Source organism: Colius striatus, chromosome 6 (genome assembly GCF_028858725.1).
Source record: "Colius striatus isolate bColStr4 chromosome 6, bColStr4.1.hap1, whole genome shotgun sequence".
Taxonomy (NCBI): Eukaryota; Metazoa; Chordata; class Aves; order Coliiformes; family Coliidae; genus Colius; species Colius striatus.
The window spans coordinates 2,721,793-2,738,806 of record NC_084764.1 but is presented as its reverse complement, the minus strand read 5'-3'; the positions used below and the strand labels follow the sequence as shown (position 1 = coordinate 2,738,806).

The window sequence follows — 17,014 nt, the reverse complement described above, 5'->3', positions numbered from 1 at the left end:
CATATGTAGGCCAATGGATGTGATGCCCCAGTTTGTCCAAGTGCCTCAATTGCATGGCATCCCTGGATTGAAAACTTGCCCTGGGGCTTTTGACAGGCAGGAGCTGCAGTGGCTTGCAGAATAGGTGCCAAGTTATGCTGGAGCATCAGGTGCTGTTTTCCTATTCCCTGATCAATGCAGGACAAGGTGAGCTGGTAGCACTGTAGCTCTTCCCAGAAATAAGTGATAGTAAACTCATCAGCAATGATAAGATGGGACTGTAAGAGCAAGGCTGCTGTGTGGAGTCACTTGTTGTCCAGTTGCATGATAGCTGAACTGAAAACAGCACGAGCAAAGCAGAAAGGAAGTGAGTGGAAGCACGTCTGATGTGTGAGATGACTCCCAGCCATGCAAGAGAATACACAGCAAACATACTGCTTGTTTATTTCCAAGGAATGCCAAGATAAATGTGTATCTTGCTCTGGTTTGCACCATCTCTTCCATGGCAGAGAGGGCCTGGGTTTGTTTTTGCAGGTGAGCCCAGCACACCTTGCCCTCACAGCTGGGTGCCTCTGGCTGTGCTGTGTCTCACCAGGGTGACACTGCTGCACAGCTCTGGTGTAATGCTTAGCAGCTGTGCCTCATTTATTCTCCTCCATGGATAGGTTTCTGGTTTTGTAGTAGCAGCTGTGGCAACAATCCTGGTTCTCTTCTACAAGCAGCTTTCAGCTGGGCTTGGGCAGGGATCAGAAGTAAAGGCTGAGCCACATTAACTAAACGTAGAGCAGCTCGTTGTTGCAGGGCTGGGCTGAACACCTGGGCTGCAAAGTTCATCACTTCACTGTGGATTTGGAGTCCAGTTGTTTTCATGGAAAGGCAGTCCTGAAACCTGCCTGTGACCACATGTGTGGGATTTCTGACCTGCTGAAGACATTCTCTCCTGCTGTGTCCTTTCAGCATTTCCTTGCTTTCCTCACCAGGACTCCGTACCCTTGGTGGATCAGCAGTTACTTTACACCTGCTGTCCCTACCTTGGTGAGTGTTTTATTTGCTATATAAATAAAATGTAATAACACATTTGTTTTGTTTTAGTTCTATTTGTCCTTTGGTACTGAGAGTCCTCTTTCTGACCCCTCCTCACAAGCTCAGGTCTTGTGCATGAGGCAGCCTTGATAAAAAGCTGTGTTGCAGAAGCTCATGAAGCTGGGGGAGGGAAGCTACACAGTCAGGACAGTTTGATCTGCAGAGCTTGAATATGGAGGAGCAGGGGAACTCAGCCTTCCCAAATTGGAAGGAAGCATTATAAAGAGTACAACTTTGCCACCCTGGGTACAGGGAGAGGTGTTTGTACTGTGAGGAACACTTTGATCCTTGAGGAAGAATCTTTTTGTGCCCTGGTGCCTTATTGGGTTGTTGTTTGAGCCACCTTTTTCCTGGGATGTGACAGCTGTTGATGGACAGAGTCCCAGGTGGTGGGATGGTGCTCTGCTTCTTGGGACTTAGCTGGAAAACTATGTGTTGAACCTGTGTTGCAAAAGCTTCCAGGGACTGAATGTGTCTTTAAGCTTTTCCCCTTGGAATTCAGTTGTCCTTGCAGACTTCACACTGGCCATGCTACAAAGGGATGCATGGAAATGACTGCTCCCTGATCCTTCTGAACAAGTCCTGTGTGCCAGAGAGCTTTTGGAAAGCCATCTCTTCTGTTTAGAGCCTTGCCCTGCCAGTTAAATGGGTGGGATGCTTCTCTGCTCTTCTGAAACTTCAGTTTTCATAGAAGCTGAAAGAATCTGCTTTGCAACCCGAAGCGACCGTGTGAGAGTCTTGAGATGTGATTTGTTTCCCTGCCTTGTGGGGATGCTGACTGCTTTTGCATGCTTCTGTGTACAGGTGAGCTGAGGAAGCTTCTTGCCTCTTTTGTGGCTGGCAGTGGAGCAAAAAATGGTGGCTTTATAAGGAAAATCACTCCCACAGCCGCTGAGTCCCTGGCACCAAAGGCTTCTGTCACACAGCGGAAAGTGCAGGTAACGAACTTCTGGAGCCAGAGATGTTGGCTGTGTGAGGGTAGGGCACAGGGAAGGGGAAAAAAGATGGGCCTGGGCAGCAGGAAACATTGTGTTTAACAGTTGGGTATCCTTACTCCTCATTCTTCTGTTCTAGTCACTTGGCTGGGGTACCTTGTGGGTGTTGAAGTCTGGATAACTTCAGTAAGCATTCTCACCGTGGGAAGAGCCAGCCCAGTTCTCTCTCTGCCTCTTCTTTAGCATGAAACATTGGCCTGTTCCTCATACTCTGCTGTCGTGAGATTGTAGCCATGAGTTCCACCAAAAGAGCTGTGTGGGAGCCTACAGCATTAACAGCCTGTCATTCTTTCATTCCAAGACCAAATCCTGTGTGGTGACTCACTGCTGTTATGTGCTGTCAGAACTCTCTTGTTCTTCCCTCTACTGGGTGTTTGCTTTATTACCAGCTTTGTAAACCCTGGTAATGAGCTTTGTGTTAAATGACTGGGAGGAAACAGGGAGCAAATGCTTTACAGGGGTGCTGAATGCTACAGTAGCAGAAGGTCATTGTGTAGTGTCTTTTAGCACAATTCCAGATGATAGTTCTGTCCATTCTTGTGTTGAGGGGAGAGGGTGGAGTGCTATTAACACTCTTCTGTTGAACAGGTGGAGTTGGAACAGGCTTTCTTCCACAACCAGCCTCCTTCCCTACGGAGAACAGTTGAATTTGTGGCAGAGAGAGTGGGCTCCAACTGTGTTAAGCACATCAAGTAAGTGCTGCTGATCTGTACTGTGACTTTAGAAGTGACTTTACACTAGAGGCAAAGAGCTAATCCTTTAATATTGTGTATATGGGGGAAAGAAAGCTTCCCTCAGAGTATATTGTGTAGCAGAACACCAAGGCTCTGTAAGGCTGTGACAGTGGAGTCCAGCAATATCTGGTTGCACCATAGAAAGGAATTTGTGATGCAGAGAGGAGAGCTATGTGACTGTTGGACACTTGGAAAGCTGCACTATGTCCCCATTCTGAGACTTTATATCCCTTTCAGGATGTTCCTGCTGAAAAACCTCTGTTCAGGAGGCACCTCCAGAGGTCATCTGATCCAAACTCCCGCTAAAAGCAGGGCCGGCTTGCGAGTTAGATCAGGTTGCTTGTCACCTTCTCCAGCTGAGCAGTGAATGTCTCTAAGGGTGTGGATTCAGCAGCCTCTCAGTACTGTGTTCCAGTGCTTAATTTTCCCAGGCTTTGTGGAAAACTATTTCCTTAGATCCTCAGAATTTCCCTGCTTCCAGCTTGTGCATGTTGCCTCTCAGCCATTAGTTGCGTGCTTCCTACCAGGCTCTTGTTCTGTCTTCTCTATTGCCCTTCCTTCTCCCTTCATTTTCTCCTCTCCAGGCTAAGTGAAACCTGGCTCCCTGCAGGTTGGGTGCTCCAGCATCCCAGCTGTCTTAATGCATTCAAATTGGAGCAGGAGGTGGTCCAGTACCAAACACAGGGTGATTGGTTTTGTCTGTCATTGCATTTGAGATGGGTGTCCTCCTAAACTGGGGAGAAGGGCTGCTTTCAGTTGGTGTGAACTGTTTCTTGCATTGATTTCAGTCTGTCTGGTTCTTCTTGTGCTTTTTACAGGGCAACCCTGGTAGCAGAGTTGGTTCAAAGGGCTGAAGTCATGCTGCAGGATAAAGTGAAGGAGGAGGATACCAATCATGACAAGCTGCTCGAAGAGGTGTGCGCTCATCTCTATGAGGAAGGGGCTCAGGCCCTCATCAAAGGCAGAGAGTAAGGAGGAAAAGTTACTTAAACTTGTGCCTTCCCTTCTCATCTTACTGTGGAGTCTGTAAGGCTAGTTCAGCTTGGCCTGTCCTGCTCAGTTGTGGTGATTATAAACCCTGACCTCTGCTCTCCCTGCTGTGCCTCCAGCCAGCTAATGGCCTGTTTGCAGGGAGGAGTAAAGGTGCTGCATGGCCCTCTGCAGACAGCTCCAAACAGCCATTGGCTTTCCCCTCTTGAATATTGCAGCTTGGTGGCCTGTAATTGCTCTTTCCCTGTCTGCTTCTTTTGGCCTGACTTCACTGCAGTCTTCCAACTGGTTTTGACTGTTAGGAAAGACGTGTGGAAGCTGCTGCTGAACCTCTGAGTGTTGTCCAAGGACTTGGACTGAGCCAGTGGCACGTTTTCTTTCTTTTCTTGCAGGTTTTGCAGAAAGAAAGGCCCTGAGGCAGTAAGGGTGTTATTGCCAGAAGAGACATCTGCAGCAGTATGTATTTTCACTAAGATTTTAAGGCTTAAAGTCTGCACTGTTACCATGTTGCCATTGCCTCTTCACTTTGCCCCTCGTAGCTTAGGACAGTGGAATCCATGCCCTCACGTGAGGGTTAATAGCTCAGCAGAGTCACCTCTGCCAGGCTGCCTTGGATATTCTACCTAAAGTGATCCTCTAGCCAATAGCTAGCTGCTGAGACTAGAATGGTATAGAAATTGCATTCATCTTGCAAAGATAATGCTTTTGTTTCAGCATCAACTTCTCCAAGAGTTGGTGGGGTTTGTGTGGGGTTGGTGGGAAAAGAAAGTGGTTGAGTCCCTGTGCTCAGAGCAGCAGTTCCCACAGAGGTGCTGGTGCTCTGTTCAAATGCTGCATGCCAAAACTAAGCTTTTTCACCTCTATAGACTTCTTTCTGACTGCTCAGTGACTACAGTGTTGTGGCTGGTAGTAAATCTCCTGTCCCTTGTTATCCTCCCTGTAAAGGTTTTAAGTAGTGCAGAAGACATTGCAGTGGAACTGGCTACTGAGAAAGCCTGTGGCTGGCTCTCTGCCAACATTGCAGGTGAGTCTCCTTACCCTCAGCTGGGGCTTCTGACCTGTGCATTGTACTCTCTTTTATTTCTGAGATCAAGTCCTTGGTCCTACTCATTTTTCCTTTAGTGGCAAGCGTGCAGTTGCTCTGTCCTTCCTTGTTTAGGAATAAGAGGAATGATTTCTAGCTCCAGGAACCTTCTGCAGGGATTTTTCAGGCTTGGCCCATGTAAGTGATTTTTTAGTAGGATGGTGAGAAGGAATGTTGTGGAAAGCTTCTGAAAAGGTCATCTGGACTGAAGCTGTCTTAGCACTTCAAATGTCTGATACAGACAGCTCTCTCAACAGGTCTCACCTTGTGATCCACATATACAGAGCTCTTCTGTAATCTTCTGTAAAACAGGCACTTCTTGGACTGGCTGTGTGTTCAGTGGGCTGAAGGCAACTGTAATCCTGTTACTAAGGGATAGTGCTCTGGCAACCCTTCAGAATCTCTGAAAGCCCATTGTTTCAAAGGGATTGTGCCAAGAACCTGGGGAGGAATATCCAGCACGGTTGGCAGCAGCAGGAGTTGAGTGTTTTGGATACTGGTCAGGTCTCATTTTGGTAGCAAGCATATGGCTTTCATGGGCACAGTGGTTGAGCTGCTGTCATCATGCTGATTCAGCTTTCTGCTCTGGCATTGCTTCCTGGCTCATTCACCCACTGAAAGGTTTTGATGGGAAGTGAGATGAGCTGCCTGGTGCTAAAGGGTGGCTGCCTTTTAAGAGCTGTGGGTGAACACATTCTCCCCACTTGTGCCTCTGTCCATTAAACATAATGGGAGCTCAGAGTCAGATTTGAAGGTGTGAACTGTCCTTCCCTCACTGGCCATGGCCCCTGGAATGTGAGGCTGATAAAGGGGCTGTTTGGAATCATGGAATCATAGAATGGTAGGGGTTGGAAGGGACCTTTAGAGCTCATCCAGTCCAAACCCCCTGCAGAAGCAGCATCACCTAGATCAGGTCACATAGGAACGTGTCCAGGCGGCTCTCCAAGCCCTCCAAGGAAGGAGCCTCCACAACCCCTCTGGGCTGAAAATACACAAGACTGCTTCCCTGTTCTTTGTAGCACTCATCAAAAGAGAAGTGAAGGCAACCTTCAACAGAATGCTGAAAGTCCCAGGCCTTGCCTTGCCCGGCGAGGACGCTCTGGAGTCACGAAGGAACTGCCCTCCAGGCTGCCAGCACTGTGCTCCCTTTCCCTCCCAGATCATCAACGAGATTAAGGTACCCAGTGTTCACTTCATGCCTTGCCCTAACTCCCTTCTTAGTTTGCCCTTTGGTGTTTTTCATTTGGGGAGGGGGGAGCTGTTTGGGTTTTGGGGTGTGTTTTGGTGGCTCCATTTGTTTGATTGGTTGGTTTTGTGCTGGCTTGTTTGTGCTTTAAGAAAAGAGGATGCTGTGGTTCCAAGGAACAGGCTCTGAGGAGTGCTTAGGGAGCATGATGGAAAGGTCTTGGGGTTTTTTGATCTCAAATGCAGGATTTCTGGTACTGTGGCAGTGGCAGTTGTGCACAACCACATGCTGAAGAGTCAGCCTACCAAAACAGCTACTGCTTGTAGAGCTTCTTATGGAGAGTCTCCTGGTCTCTGTTTAAAAGAAGTATTCCACAGAATCTTCAGGGTTGGAAGAGACCTCAAAAGATCATCCAGTCCAACCCCCCTGCCAGAGCAGGACCACCTAGACCACCCTCATGTTCCCAGGGTGTGTGTTCAGTGAGGGCTGTGCTTTTTGGCACCATTCACTACTGAGGGATTGTACTATCAAACAGGATTTTCTCCTAATTTAATATAGATGTCTGTAGTCAGCAAGATTCAATGACTCAATGCCCTTACTCAAAAGCACAGAAAGCCTCATTTATTGTGCCAAGGCAGCTTTTTCATACACTTCAACTAGGTACTGGATGCCATACTTGGCTATCAGCAGGGACACTGGGGAATTCTGTGATCATCTTGTTTCCTGTTGGTCCCTGCACCTCTGCACAACTTGGGAGACTGTTTTGTCTTATACATAAAGGATTTTACATTGCATTGAGTGTCAGATGAATCTGTACAGATCTATTGAAAGGTTTTTTCCAGTCTTCTTGCAGCTATAATTAGGGCAAAGCAGAATTCCTGTCAAGGAGGTGATGGTATGGAATCGACTCCAAACTGAAACAGTTTTCTCCTCAAGTTGGTTCAAATTGCATTTTGGTCTTTTCTGCCAGGCTTTTAAAAAGTCACTGTCCTTGTAAAAAATCCTGCCATTCCATAAGCTGTGTGAGGAACTTGTGACAAAAAGAGTCCTAAAAACCTCCCTCCTTTCCCATTACTCTGTCATGGGGGGTGCTTTTGCTGCTGCTTGAGCCATAACACTGGATCTCACTGCCATCAGTGCCCAGAATGTGAGTGCACATTCTATAACACTTCCTTGCTTGAGCTAAAATAAAAAGAGGAGGGTAAGATATGTGAGGAAACCTGGGGCTTCTTCTGTGGAATCATGGGATGGTTTGAGCTGGAAGAGAGCTTTAAGCTCATGGAGTCCAGCCTTTGTCCCAGCCCTATCACCCACCAGCCCATTGCCCTTTTGAAGATATTCTTGTTACGGTATCTTGAGGAACAGGTTTACATTGTGTTTTCCTTTTGATTTCCATCCTGGGTTTCTGGTACCTGATGATAAATTTGCTGGTGCTGGAAAGTGCCACCAGGTGTAAAATTGGCTTAAACCAGTTTTCACACCATAACCCTGATGGTGCTTTTCACACTCAGCTTCGTGTCGATGCTGAAGTTACAAGAGGACTCTGGATTTCTGTAGCTCTTCTACCCTGAAGCTCTTTCCTGCACCATCAGATTTATGCAGAGCTTTCAGAACTGGTTACTTTTAAGGAGGATGAACTGGTGACCTTTGTTGACTTTGACTTCATAACATTAGTGACAACTGTGGTAGCAAATCAGACCTTGGTGAGGTTGTGAACAACTCTGCTGTGATCTGTCTCGTGAAATGAGGCCACCAGCTTAATTATTAGGAGCTACTGATTGTTTTTGTGAGGAGCTGAGGACTGTGTATGAACACAGCTCTGTCATACATCCAAAGACCTGTTTGTGGAAGTGCAGGATGCTCACAGGGGAATTGCTGCTGTCTCTTTCATCAAGGATGTGCTCTGTGTTGCTGTGGGCCCACGGGATGAGGGTGAAGCGATTGACTGCGTCTGGCTGGAGAGCTTGCTGGGGAGACTGAGTCAGACACTTCAGTGCAGAAAGGTACAAGTAGTGAAAAACCCTCCCTTGCACCCCCTGAGCTGTCTTCATACCTGTAAATTTGTTAGCCTGCCTTGCCTCACAGCTGAGTTTGAGTTAAATGAGGTTTGTCTGAGCTCAGATGTGACCAAGTTGCACTGCATTTTCTTCTATATACCTTACAGATCTGCTTGTTACTTAAAGTTAACCTTTGTGGAGCCCCTTGTCATCATGTATGATCTTGTCTTTCAGTCTCTAACCATCTCCTGATGACAGCTCTGCCCTCCTTGTTGTGAATTGCCTGCTTTTCTCTGTTGTTTTTATCCCATGTCAAGCCCTCCTTTGCCCAGTCTGCACTGTGAGGACAAAGATACAACTTTTCTCCCCGTGTTTTCCAGTTCATGTGTCCCACATCAGAGCAGCAGCTGGCAAAGTGCACAGTTGAGTTGGCTTCTTTGCTGGGTGAGTCAGTCATGCTAAGCTATTCAAGACTGAAATCTGTTATTACCATTCTATGAGATCCTTGGGGACTTCAGAGCTTGGGGATGGTTGATCCTCTGTGGCATCTGCAGAGGTACCTTCATCTAAAGGCATGATGTGTTTTTCCAGAAGGTCTGCCTCTGGAAAGTTGCAGTTGAGTTTTGTTGTGGGTTTCTTTTTCCCCTAAAGTGAAGGTCTTGATCCCTTAAACTGTGTTTTTATGGTTCTTTTTGGAAAGAATGGGAGTAACTTGTTTTCTGTGCAGTTGTGACTTCCATGAGCGTTTCCAGAGCTGTGGGGCTTTCCCTGTTGCTCTGGAGTGTTAAAGACCATGTTATTCTCAGCAGGGGCTGTGACCTGAATGCAGATGTTTTCTCCCTGGGGAACTTCGTAATTCACTGGTTTTAGAACCTTCTTAAGCAGTTTTATAGCTGGTTCATTCTTTCAGAAAGAAGTTTGCATCTGAATACAGTGGAACTTCATTCTAGGGGACAGCAGTGTGAATCTGCCCCATTCCACTGGGCTGTACCAGGGAAGAGCTGGTATCTTCCCTCTGTGGCTGCTTAGCTGCACTTAAAACATTGCTTCAGCTTTACTTTTGCCTTTCTGAAGTTATGCAGCTGTGCCTGCAGTGAAAACCATGAACAACTATTCAGTCTGTTTACAGATTTCAATGCAGTCTTGCTGTGTTACTCTCCTCTCCTTTGGACTCTTTTCAGTCAGCCTCTTTCAAGACTTGGGGCTTTATGCCAAGCAAGTGTATACTTCATCTGAGCAGTGTCAATCTCTTTGATGCTTGTTTGTATAGTTCCAGAGCTCATCGTTTGGCATGGTTCTAAACTCCAGTCCCCTTAGATTCCCTGCTTTACCCTAAGAGTTTGGTGATTGATTAGATACCAGCTACTCAAAAGGTGCTGTTGGACCAAGGTGGTGAATGTCAAAGTAAAGAAAGGAGCTACAGAAGTTGACCTTTCTTCCTTTTCTGTCAGTGTCAGATCGTGTTCCTCTGAGTCTCGGGGTCAAGTCCCCAGAGAAGAGCTCCGAGAGGCTGCGTGTAAAGAATAATCCCACCTACAGCCTTCTAAAGCTGCTACTTTCTGTCTGGAAGGAGGACTTTGGGACACCTGTGCCTGTGCAGCTCATCTTCAGCAAGAAGAACATGGCTTATCTTGCACAAGTTAAGCAGCGAGAGGTAAAGCCCGTTAAGATCACGTCCCAGTTGTGGCTGCTCGCGGTGTTGGCGCATCAGTAGCAGGAGAGGGGCCCTTGGGTTTTGCCCTGCTGTTACCTGGTGTTGGTTCTGCAGGGGCAGAGAGAAGGAGGACTGCACACTACTTGTCAGTGTTTGATACCTGGCAGGAAGGCAGAGTTTAATGTAGGAACACAAGACAAAATGCCTTTGTCATTGGTTGCATTTGTGCATCTCCATCAGCTGTGTGTCGGTGTGAGATCTTTGTGAGATCCCCAACTAGGGAGCTGAAAGTAGCCCTTTCAGCTGCAGGCTGGAGGTAAGGAAAGCCCTTTTCAGACTGTTCTGAACACACATGAGTTAATTACTTGGTGTCTTTCAAGGAGAATTAGAAATGTTGATGTCTTTATGCTAGGATACAATGCATGAACTGGAAGAATCCTCTTCCCTCTTCTTGGATGCTGCTCGTTGGTGTCCTTCCTGCCACGCTCAGAGAAATGCTCCCTTTTATAGGGATAAAGAAACAAACACAAAAATCAACGTTGTTTGGAGGTTTTGATTTCTTTTTTTTCCTCTTCTGCAGTGGGATTTCTTCCTTTTCATGCTTCATGGTCTTGTAGAACATGAACTAATGAGAACTAACGAAATCGAGGGTTGCCTGCGTAGCCTCCAAGAGCTCCCTTGGCCCTCAGTAAGTCATTAGATGTGTGTGAAGAGTGAATGAAATGAAAAGTAAAGCTACATAAACAGTCCTTGCAGTTCTGTTTCATGTACATCAAGCTGTGGTTCCTGGGTATTGCAGCAGCAGCTTCCACTGTTAATAGTGCTTGGCTGAAGTCTGTGCCTGTGTGGCTCCCAGCCTTGCCCACAGAGTTGGAGATGTTTCCAAGGAAGATGTGCAGCAGTTTGGAGCACAGCTGGCACAGTGACAGCTCTCAGTTCTAGCCTGAATGTGTTTTGCCATGCTCCAGCCAAAACAGAGAGGCTGGGAGGGTCTTAACCGAGCAGCCTCCCATTTGCACCCCTTTGCCTCCTCCCACCAGAACGCAGGAGTCGGGCTGCCCTAGCCAGAGGCACAATGTAGGGAAACCATCCAACTCCCATGCTAAAAATGTACAGTATTTTAAGGCTGGTTGAGCACTTGCACGTTGGAGATGTTTAAACTGTGGCAGTGATCTTTTCTGAGAAGCCTGTGGGGATCAGGGGGGAGCCTGAAGACACAGACTTACAGCCATTCATCTTGGCTGTTGGTTTTGTAGCTTGTCTAAGTTTCTGCACTGGAAAACATGCTTAACATTGTGAGTTGTTTACCAGAAAAAATAAGTAAGCCTCTTTGTTGGCACTTCTTAAGAATGGTTTGTATCTGTTACAGGATTTCTTGAAAGAGCTGGAAATGCTGTCTGGAATGTTTCTATCAGAACACCAGAGAGAAGAGCCCAGGACTAACCCTCGCGAGCTGACCACACCATCTCTAGGTACTGTGACAGCACTGAGTTAGCAGAGGTGGACTCTGTGTGGACAAAAAATTCCTAATGAAGATGATGCAAATGGAACTTGCAGTGTTTCTGAAAGCATCCTGAGCTCCCTGCTGGGAGCACACTGCAGCCAGGAGGGCTCTCGGTGCAGAACCTGCACTGCTCTCTCTGATCGTGGATGTTTTGCTGCGGTGGATTGACATCAGCAAATGGATCTCCAAATCAGAAGTCCTTCAAGCACCTTGATCTTGGCTCAGAGCAGCCATTTTTTGTAGACTCAAGAGACACTTTTTGTACTTTCCCAGACCCAGGAATCCATCCCAGGGGACAAGGGACTTGGTCAGCAGAGAGCTGGTTTCCTAGCGGCTGTCTCTGCTCTGAACTTGATGTGATATGTCTCATGCTGTCTTTTAACAAAGACTGTAGAGTCAAGGGAGGGAGGAGGTGAATCTGTATGACACAGAAATGAGCCTATATTTATTTTTCATTGCCAGCTCAAATGCAAAAGTTTAGTCTTTATTAAATTAGAGAAGTGAAACCACATTAAACCTTTTACACCAGAACACCGATGGCATCATTCGTAAAGGATGCAGATGCTGAGCTGGGTTTTTTCCCCATCTCTTGTTGGAAACAGAACTTGTAATTTCCTGGGGTTTTTAATAGCAATAAGGGAGAAAAATACCTGTTTATATTTTTTACTGAAGACAGGAGCTTTTCTAGTCTGTGAACACAAATGGCATCTGGTTGCTAGTCACTGTTTTCTATAACCCTCCTTGCCTCGAGCTTGAGTTTGAGCAGACAGGAAGAGCTGCAGCAAGAAAACTACTGGAAGAGCAGAGAAAAAGTAGTGAAAGAGCACTGTGCCATGCCCTGGAGAGCTGGTTTGGAAAGGAATCCTTTTCATGGAGGACAGTGAGTGTTGCAGGTAGATCATCACCAGGGGTGGGGACCCTCCTCTCCACCCTCATGAGGGTTTCTTAAACTGGGGGTTGTGTCAGGGGGTGCTGATGCCTGGCATCACATGATTAGGTGCTCATTAGCTGTCTCATCAGGTTTTTTTACCCCTCCTATAGCAATGAGGAGCTTATTTCCTTTTGTCTAGGAGTGTCTTCTATTAGTGCAGGTGGTTTTGTTTTCAGCAAGCAGATATTAAGTGAGAACATCAGTCTGGACAAAATGAAGCCTGGGGCTTTTTAACTTGCTCGTTGACATACCTCTTTCTCATCTAAGGTGAGAAAAGCTGTTCAAATAATCTGCTACAGAGAGAAAAACCACAAGGCAATGTCACTGGAGTCTGAACCATACTGAGATTTGTCTTGACTTTGTTACTAGAAAGAAAGATTGGGCCTGTTCCAGCTGTGTGCCTTGTTTTGGGGGATTTCTGATGTGCTTGAAGCAGAGGGTCCCTAGAAGTAGGCACTTGTATGCTGCAAGGACACAGTTATACAAATGGGAAGAGCAAGTATGCTGTGTCTTGCCTTTCCTCCTCTCTGAGGCTGGGTATTATGTGACATTTTGCTGCAGATCTCATTTGAAGTTGTTGTGATAATAAACATAATGAAATGTCCTGGCTTGTGTTCAGGCTGCTTGATACAGAACCTCTTTGTACCGGGGTGAAGTACAGAAAGGTGCCTTGTCACAAAGCACAGGGCAGAGAAAATGCAGTCATCTGTGTGACCTGCTGCTGCTTTGCTTGTACTGAACTGCAGTTTGTGATGTAGGGGGCAGGGGTGGTGGAAAAGGGAAGAAACTGGAATTCAGAATGGTCAGAAAGGTGCTGTCATCTCTGGAACTGACTTTATGTGGATATTCTAACACAGTGGCCACAGCTCTTTCCATGAAACCAACATACCTGGAGTGTCCCTCTAATACAACATGCTTGGAGATTTTTGTTTAGAAGGTGACCAAGCCCCAGGAGCAGTTTGGCACTTCCAGAGGGTGGAGTTGTGCCCTGTTTGGCAGCAGGCAGGCAGCTGTGCCGTGGGACCCAGCAGGTAAGAAACGCCTCACACGACGCATTCTTACCTCTCACTGCAGTTACTGAGTCCTGTAACGATCCTTGGGATGGATTGTTGAGTGTGTGGCTGCCTGGGGCTCAGGAGGAGCTGTGACTGCTTGGGGTCCCCTGGAGCTAGCAGGCTTCTCACAGGGCAAGTGCTTCAGGCACTGTAGCCCTTCCCTAGGCTCCAGCTGTGCTTTGAGTGCTCACAGAGAGAGCTCAGTCAGCGTGTGACCTTCCTGCTGCCAGCTCCTGCCTCTCACAAGGAAATGCACAACAGTGGCATTACATTCACTTCCTTCTGGATCTGCAGGTGAAGGGAGTGGTGGAGCTGGACTTGGGAAGGAGCTGCAGCCAGTGCATCGTTTCGAAACGCCACAACGCGTTTGCTTGGCCAAGGCCCTGCGGCGCAGGAACTGCAGGTGAGCAGGGCTCAGCCCTTTGGCTCCTGTGCCACAAACTCATGTTCCCTCCACGCTGCCCAAGGGGGAAGTAGGAGACCTCCATCCTTCATCACACACTAGCCTTTCAGTTGTTTCTCCAACCAGAACAGTCCCAGTGGAGGGGTACCTTAGCACAACACGGCGGGGCGGGTCTTCTTGTGTAGAAAATACCATTTATTGTGGATATGAAAATAGCCATCTTGATTAAGAGCAGAGATGCAACAGTAGGTGGTACAATACAATTGGTTTCATCATCTGCTGCTCTGCAGTAACTTACAGGAAGTTGGGTTTCTGCCCATTGTAGGTTAACAAAGGAACTATCTGCTGGGTTTTGGTTTCTTCCTTCCAAGCAAACCGGTGCCGTACAGGTAACAGGTACCATCAAGTGTTGCATTTGCAAAAGAAAACATTCATATAAACAGGCTTTTTAGTATCAATTGAGGGTTGTATTACAAAAAAAAAAAGAGAGTTGCATTAATTCAGTACTGATAAAAAACAAAACACAGCATATAAAAGTGCTTCAGAACAAGCATCTAGAAATAACTTAATCTGTAAACGTAGAAAAAAATGTGTCTATAAAAATAAACATCTGATGCACTGTACAATAAGACATTATCCTTCAGAGGCACTGGCAGATCATTGATCAACAGGAGTCCCCCCCTAGATGGTTTTCCTACAAAAAACTCTGCTGCATCACTAGTGCCATGTCCAAAATAAAAGGGAAAAAAAAGCAAAGCACCGAGCAAATCTGTTGTGGGTTGGATGAAGAGCTGCCCTGCCTCCTCCAGGCATCCAGGGGAGCAGCACTGGGGACAAAGCCCATCCCCCCTGCCTCATTTCCTCATTTTTTTCTAGGGCTTTCATGTCCTGCCTCCTTCACTCTTGGCTTCCATAAGAAAGGGTGTGGAAGGGGAGCTACAGGACAGGCTGTGGATCTGGAACTCCTGCTCAGTTGCAGCCAGCTGTTGTGATGTGCTGCCTCTTTCTCCTTGAGAGGCTGTGGAAGATGCATGCCACTCAAAGTGAGCCATGCCATGACTCAGGCTGGTAAGAAAAGGGCTGAGCCTTGCCAGAAAGAACAGTGATTTATCAGAGTTAAGATTGTAACCACAGCCATCTGAAGTCAAAACAAAGCGAATTAGTAAGTGAAAGGCTTTTGTTACCCTACCTGGTACCATTTGGAGGGGGGAAGCCTTGGGCTGGTGTGTCTCAAAACTGCTATTTTCTTAAATGCCAATTTAAAACAGCTCTTTCCTTTTAAAACAAGATATTCTTCACAGGAAGTAAGCTGAGAGCCAAAATGACACCTGTGCAAAGATACATAGTGAAAGTAGATCTTGGCACTTGAACTCAGAGGTGGGAAGTGCAGGTGGCAAAACGCTGCCTGGGGGTAAGGGGGATGCTTGAATACATAGCTCTCACTTGACAGATTCCAAGTGCAACAGCTTATTGACCAGTGTTGGCTTTTCTGAGCTAAGGAAAGCATATCACAGCAGCTTTTATTGCTTAGACAAGATACCTAAAGTGATTCTTTACCGTTGTGCTGAAGGACTATGTGAAGTTACTCGGATGTCTGAGGCTGTTGTGGTTTTTGTTTCAGTTGAGGAATGTGGAAGCAAACTAGGGAGCGTGTTGAACAAACATGTAACACCTGACAGCAGGATCATTGGGCTCAGTTCAACACAAACACCATGAGGTAACTGAAGGAGAAGGGTTTGCATCCACTGGGGTGAGACAGCTGGTCACCCGGGGGACAAAGAAATGCCTTACAGCTGTGACCAGGCTCCACTTTCAACTCTTGATGCATTTGGGTGAAAGTGTAGAAGGGCTGATGGAAAAAGCCATGGTGGGAAAAGGCTGGAGCTACTCTTATTTGCAGGGTTTAAATTCTAGAAACAAGCTGCTTACTCAGTACTACTCTCTATTAATGGCAAAGTGTCACTGCTTTACAACTGTCAGTTTGGTTTCTTTGTTTCAAAGCACCTAATTCTGCAGTGCAGTAGAACTGCCTCCTGAGGTGTGGTGGTTTCCCCTGATGCTGCATGGTGGAGCAGGTTTTATGCTGCCCACGAGCAGCCCCTCAGGGGAGAAAAGTCTGTCCAGGCTGTAGGATGAGTAGTGGAGATCATGCTGCTGCTTTGCCTTCCCTTCACTGGGGGAAGCACAGCCAGCCACTGACTTCACATGATTTATCTACACAAGATGCTGGCTATTGTAAAGACAAATCTCTTCCTCTGCTCTTTAGGGACAGCACACCTTCCTGCCTGCGCCCTGGAGCTTTGCCACAGCTGGCTGCAGGTGGAGGGAATCCCCTTGCTGGGTTTCTGCTGAGCAGCGTTGGCTTAAAACCATCTTCTTTTTCTCTCTTCCTTTTCTCATGTACTTTTGTGCAGTCCAAGGTCAGCAGCTGGGCTCTGCTCACAGTGCCTGTGGCTTGTCTTACTCAGGCAGCGTTTTCCATGCCCCTTACAGGTGCTGGTGCCTGCCTGTGCCCTCTCAGCTGCCCTTGCCCCAGCGCTACCTGGCGAGGAAATGCGCCAGGCGAGCGATCACCAGCGGCTGCCGCTTGGCCATGGAGCTGAGGAGCCTGGCGGGGACGGCCGGGGCGCCCAGATCCACCTGCAGGAAGCACAAGAGAAGCCACATGCTGAGGTTTGCATGCTGAGGTTTGCACCCTGGCCGTCAACAGACCACTTCTGCAGCCTGGGACGGCTCTGATGGTGTGACCTTGTGGCAAACATGGAAGCTGTTCACAGCCCAGCGCTGTCGTTACTGGCTGGTTGGTATCTTTTCCTTGCCAGGGCTTCACAGACCTTTAAAGCTTTGCAGCTTGATGGTACTTTCAGCAGGTGTGACACACTGCTTTTGATTAGGTTAAATAGTAGTAGTATGAGAGTAGTTTTTGCCCTGATCTAGGTGGGCCCTGCTCTGGCAGGGGGCTGGGCTGGATGATCTCTAAAGGTCCCTTCCAACGCCACCATTCTGTGATTTCCATGCTTTTTGAAAGCAGCATCACCCAAGATGTGGTGTTCCTGTGTCCACAGCAAGATGAAAATGCAAACAAGGGGCTCTGCACTGGCTGTGAGAACACAACATATGCTGAAATAACTGAATAAAACCTTTACAGCAGAGTCTTGGTGTCCGAGGTAGCAGCTTCGGGTGCTGCGAACACTCAGGATCCTGTGCTGATGCCCAGTGCTAATACTCTATTCCCTGCTTTACTGCATGCCATGTAGATAAGAGCATGAAGTGGAGGTGTCTGTTAGAGTCACTGCATAAACTTGATGGGGGTTGGACTGGATGATCTGGTTCCTTCCAACCCTACCATTCTGTGATTCAAGCAGCACAGCGTAAGGATGCGATTTTTTCCTGCTGCTTCCCATCTCTTAAGCACTCTG

The 17,014-nt window shown here is 47.3% G+C and overlaps 2 protein-coding genes across 9 annotated transcripts in view; one reads left to right on the top strand and one right to left on the bottom strand.

Moving 5' to 3' along the window:
- The window catches only part of CDAN1 (codanin 1), a 35,302-nt gene that overhangs the window by 17,991 nt on the left and 297 nt on the right, over positions 1 to 17,014 (top strand). The window contains exons 17-33 of one of the 8 annotated variants that reach the window (XR_009818910.1): positions 960 to 1,014; positions 1,867 to 2,000; positions 2,646 to 2,749; positions 3,610 to 3,759; positions 4,174 to 4,237; positions 4,727 to 4,805; positions 5,885 to 6,042; positions 7,947 to 8,054; positions 8,429 to 8,492; positions 9,500 to 9,702; positions 10,283 to 10,390; positions 11,072 to 12,099; positions 12,995 to 13,168; positions 13,487 to 13,595; positions 14,472 to 14,663; positions 15,217 to 15,312; positions 16,089 to 16,395. Coding sequence is in view for 1 of the 8 variants with exons in the window: in XM_061997896.1 (XP_061853880.1) it covers positions 960 to 1,014; positions 1,867 to 2,000; positions 2,646 to 2,749; positions 3,610 to 3,759; positions 4,174 to 4,237; positions 4,727 to 4,805; positions 5,885 to 6,042; positions 7,947 to 8,054; positions 8,429 to 8,492; positions 9,500 to 9,702; positions 10,283 to 10,390; positions 11,072 to 11,197 (1,353 nt within the window). In the remaining 7 variants the exon portion in view is untranslated. Of the gene's footprint in view, positions 1 to 959; positions 1,015 to 1,866; positions 2,001 to 2,645; positions 2,750 to 3,609; positions 3,760 to 4,173; positions 4,238 to 4,726; positions 4,806 to 5,884; positions 6,043 to 7,946; positions 8,055 to 8,428; positions 8,493 to 9,499; positions 9,703 to 10,282; positions 10,391 to 11,071; positions 12,960 to 12,994; positions 13,169 to 13,486; positions 13,596 to 13,920; positions 13,937 to 14,471; positions 15,313 to 16,009; positions 16,396 to 17,014 lie in introns of those variants that run through there. The other 7 variants (XR_009818909.1, XR_009818912.1, XR_009818911.1 and 4 more) reach the window with 7 other exon arrangements.
- STARD9 (StAR related lipid transfer domain containing 9) overlaps positions 13,736 to 17,014 on the bottom strand; it is an 86,230-nt gene continuing 82,951 nt past the window's right edge. The window contains exon 34 of the mRNA XM_061997899.1: positions 13,736 to 16,235. Coding sequence (XP_061853883.1) covers positions 16,134 to 16,235 — 102 coding nt within the window. The 3' untranslated portion in view covers positions 13,736 to 16,133. The remainder of the gene's footprint in view (positions 16,236 to 17,014) is intronic.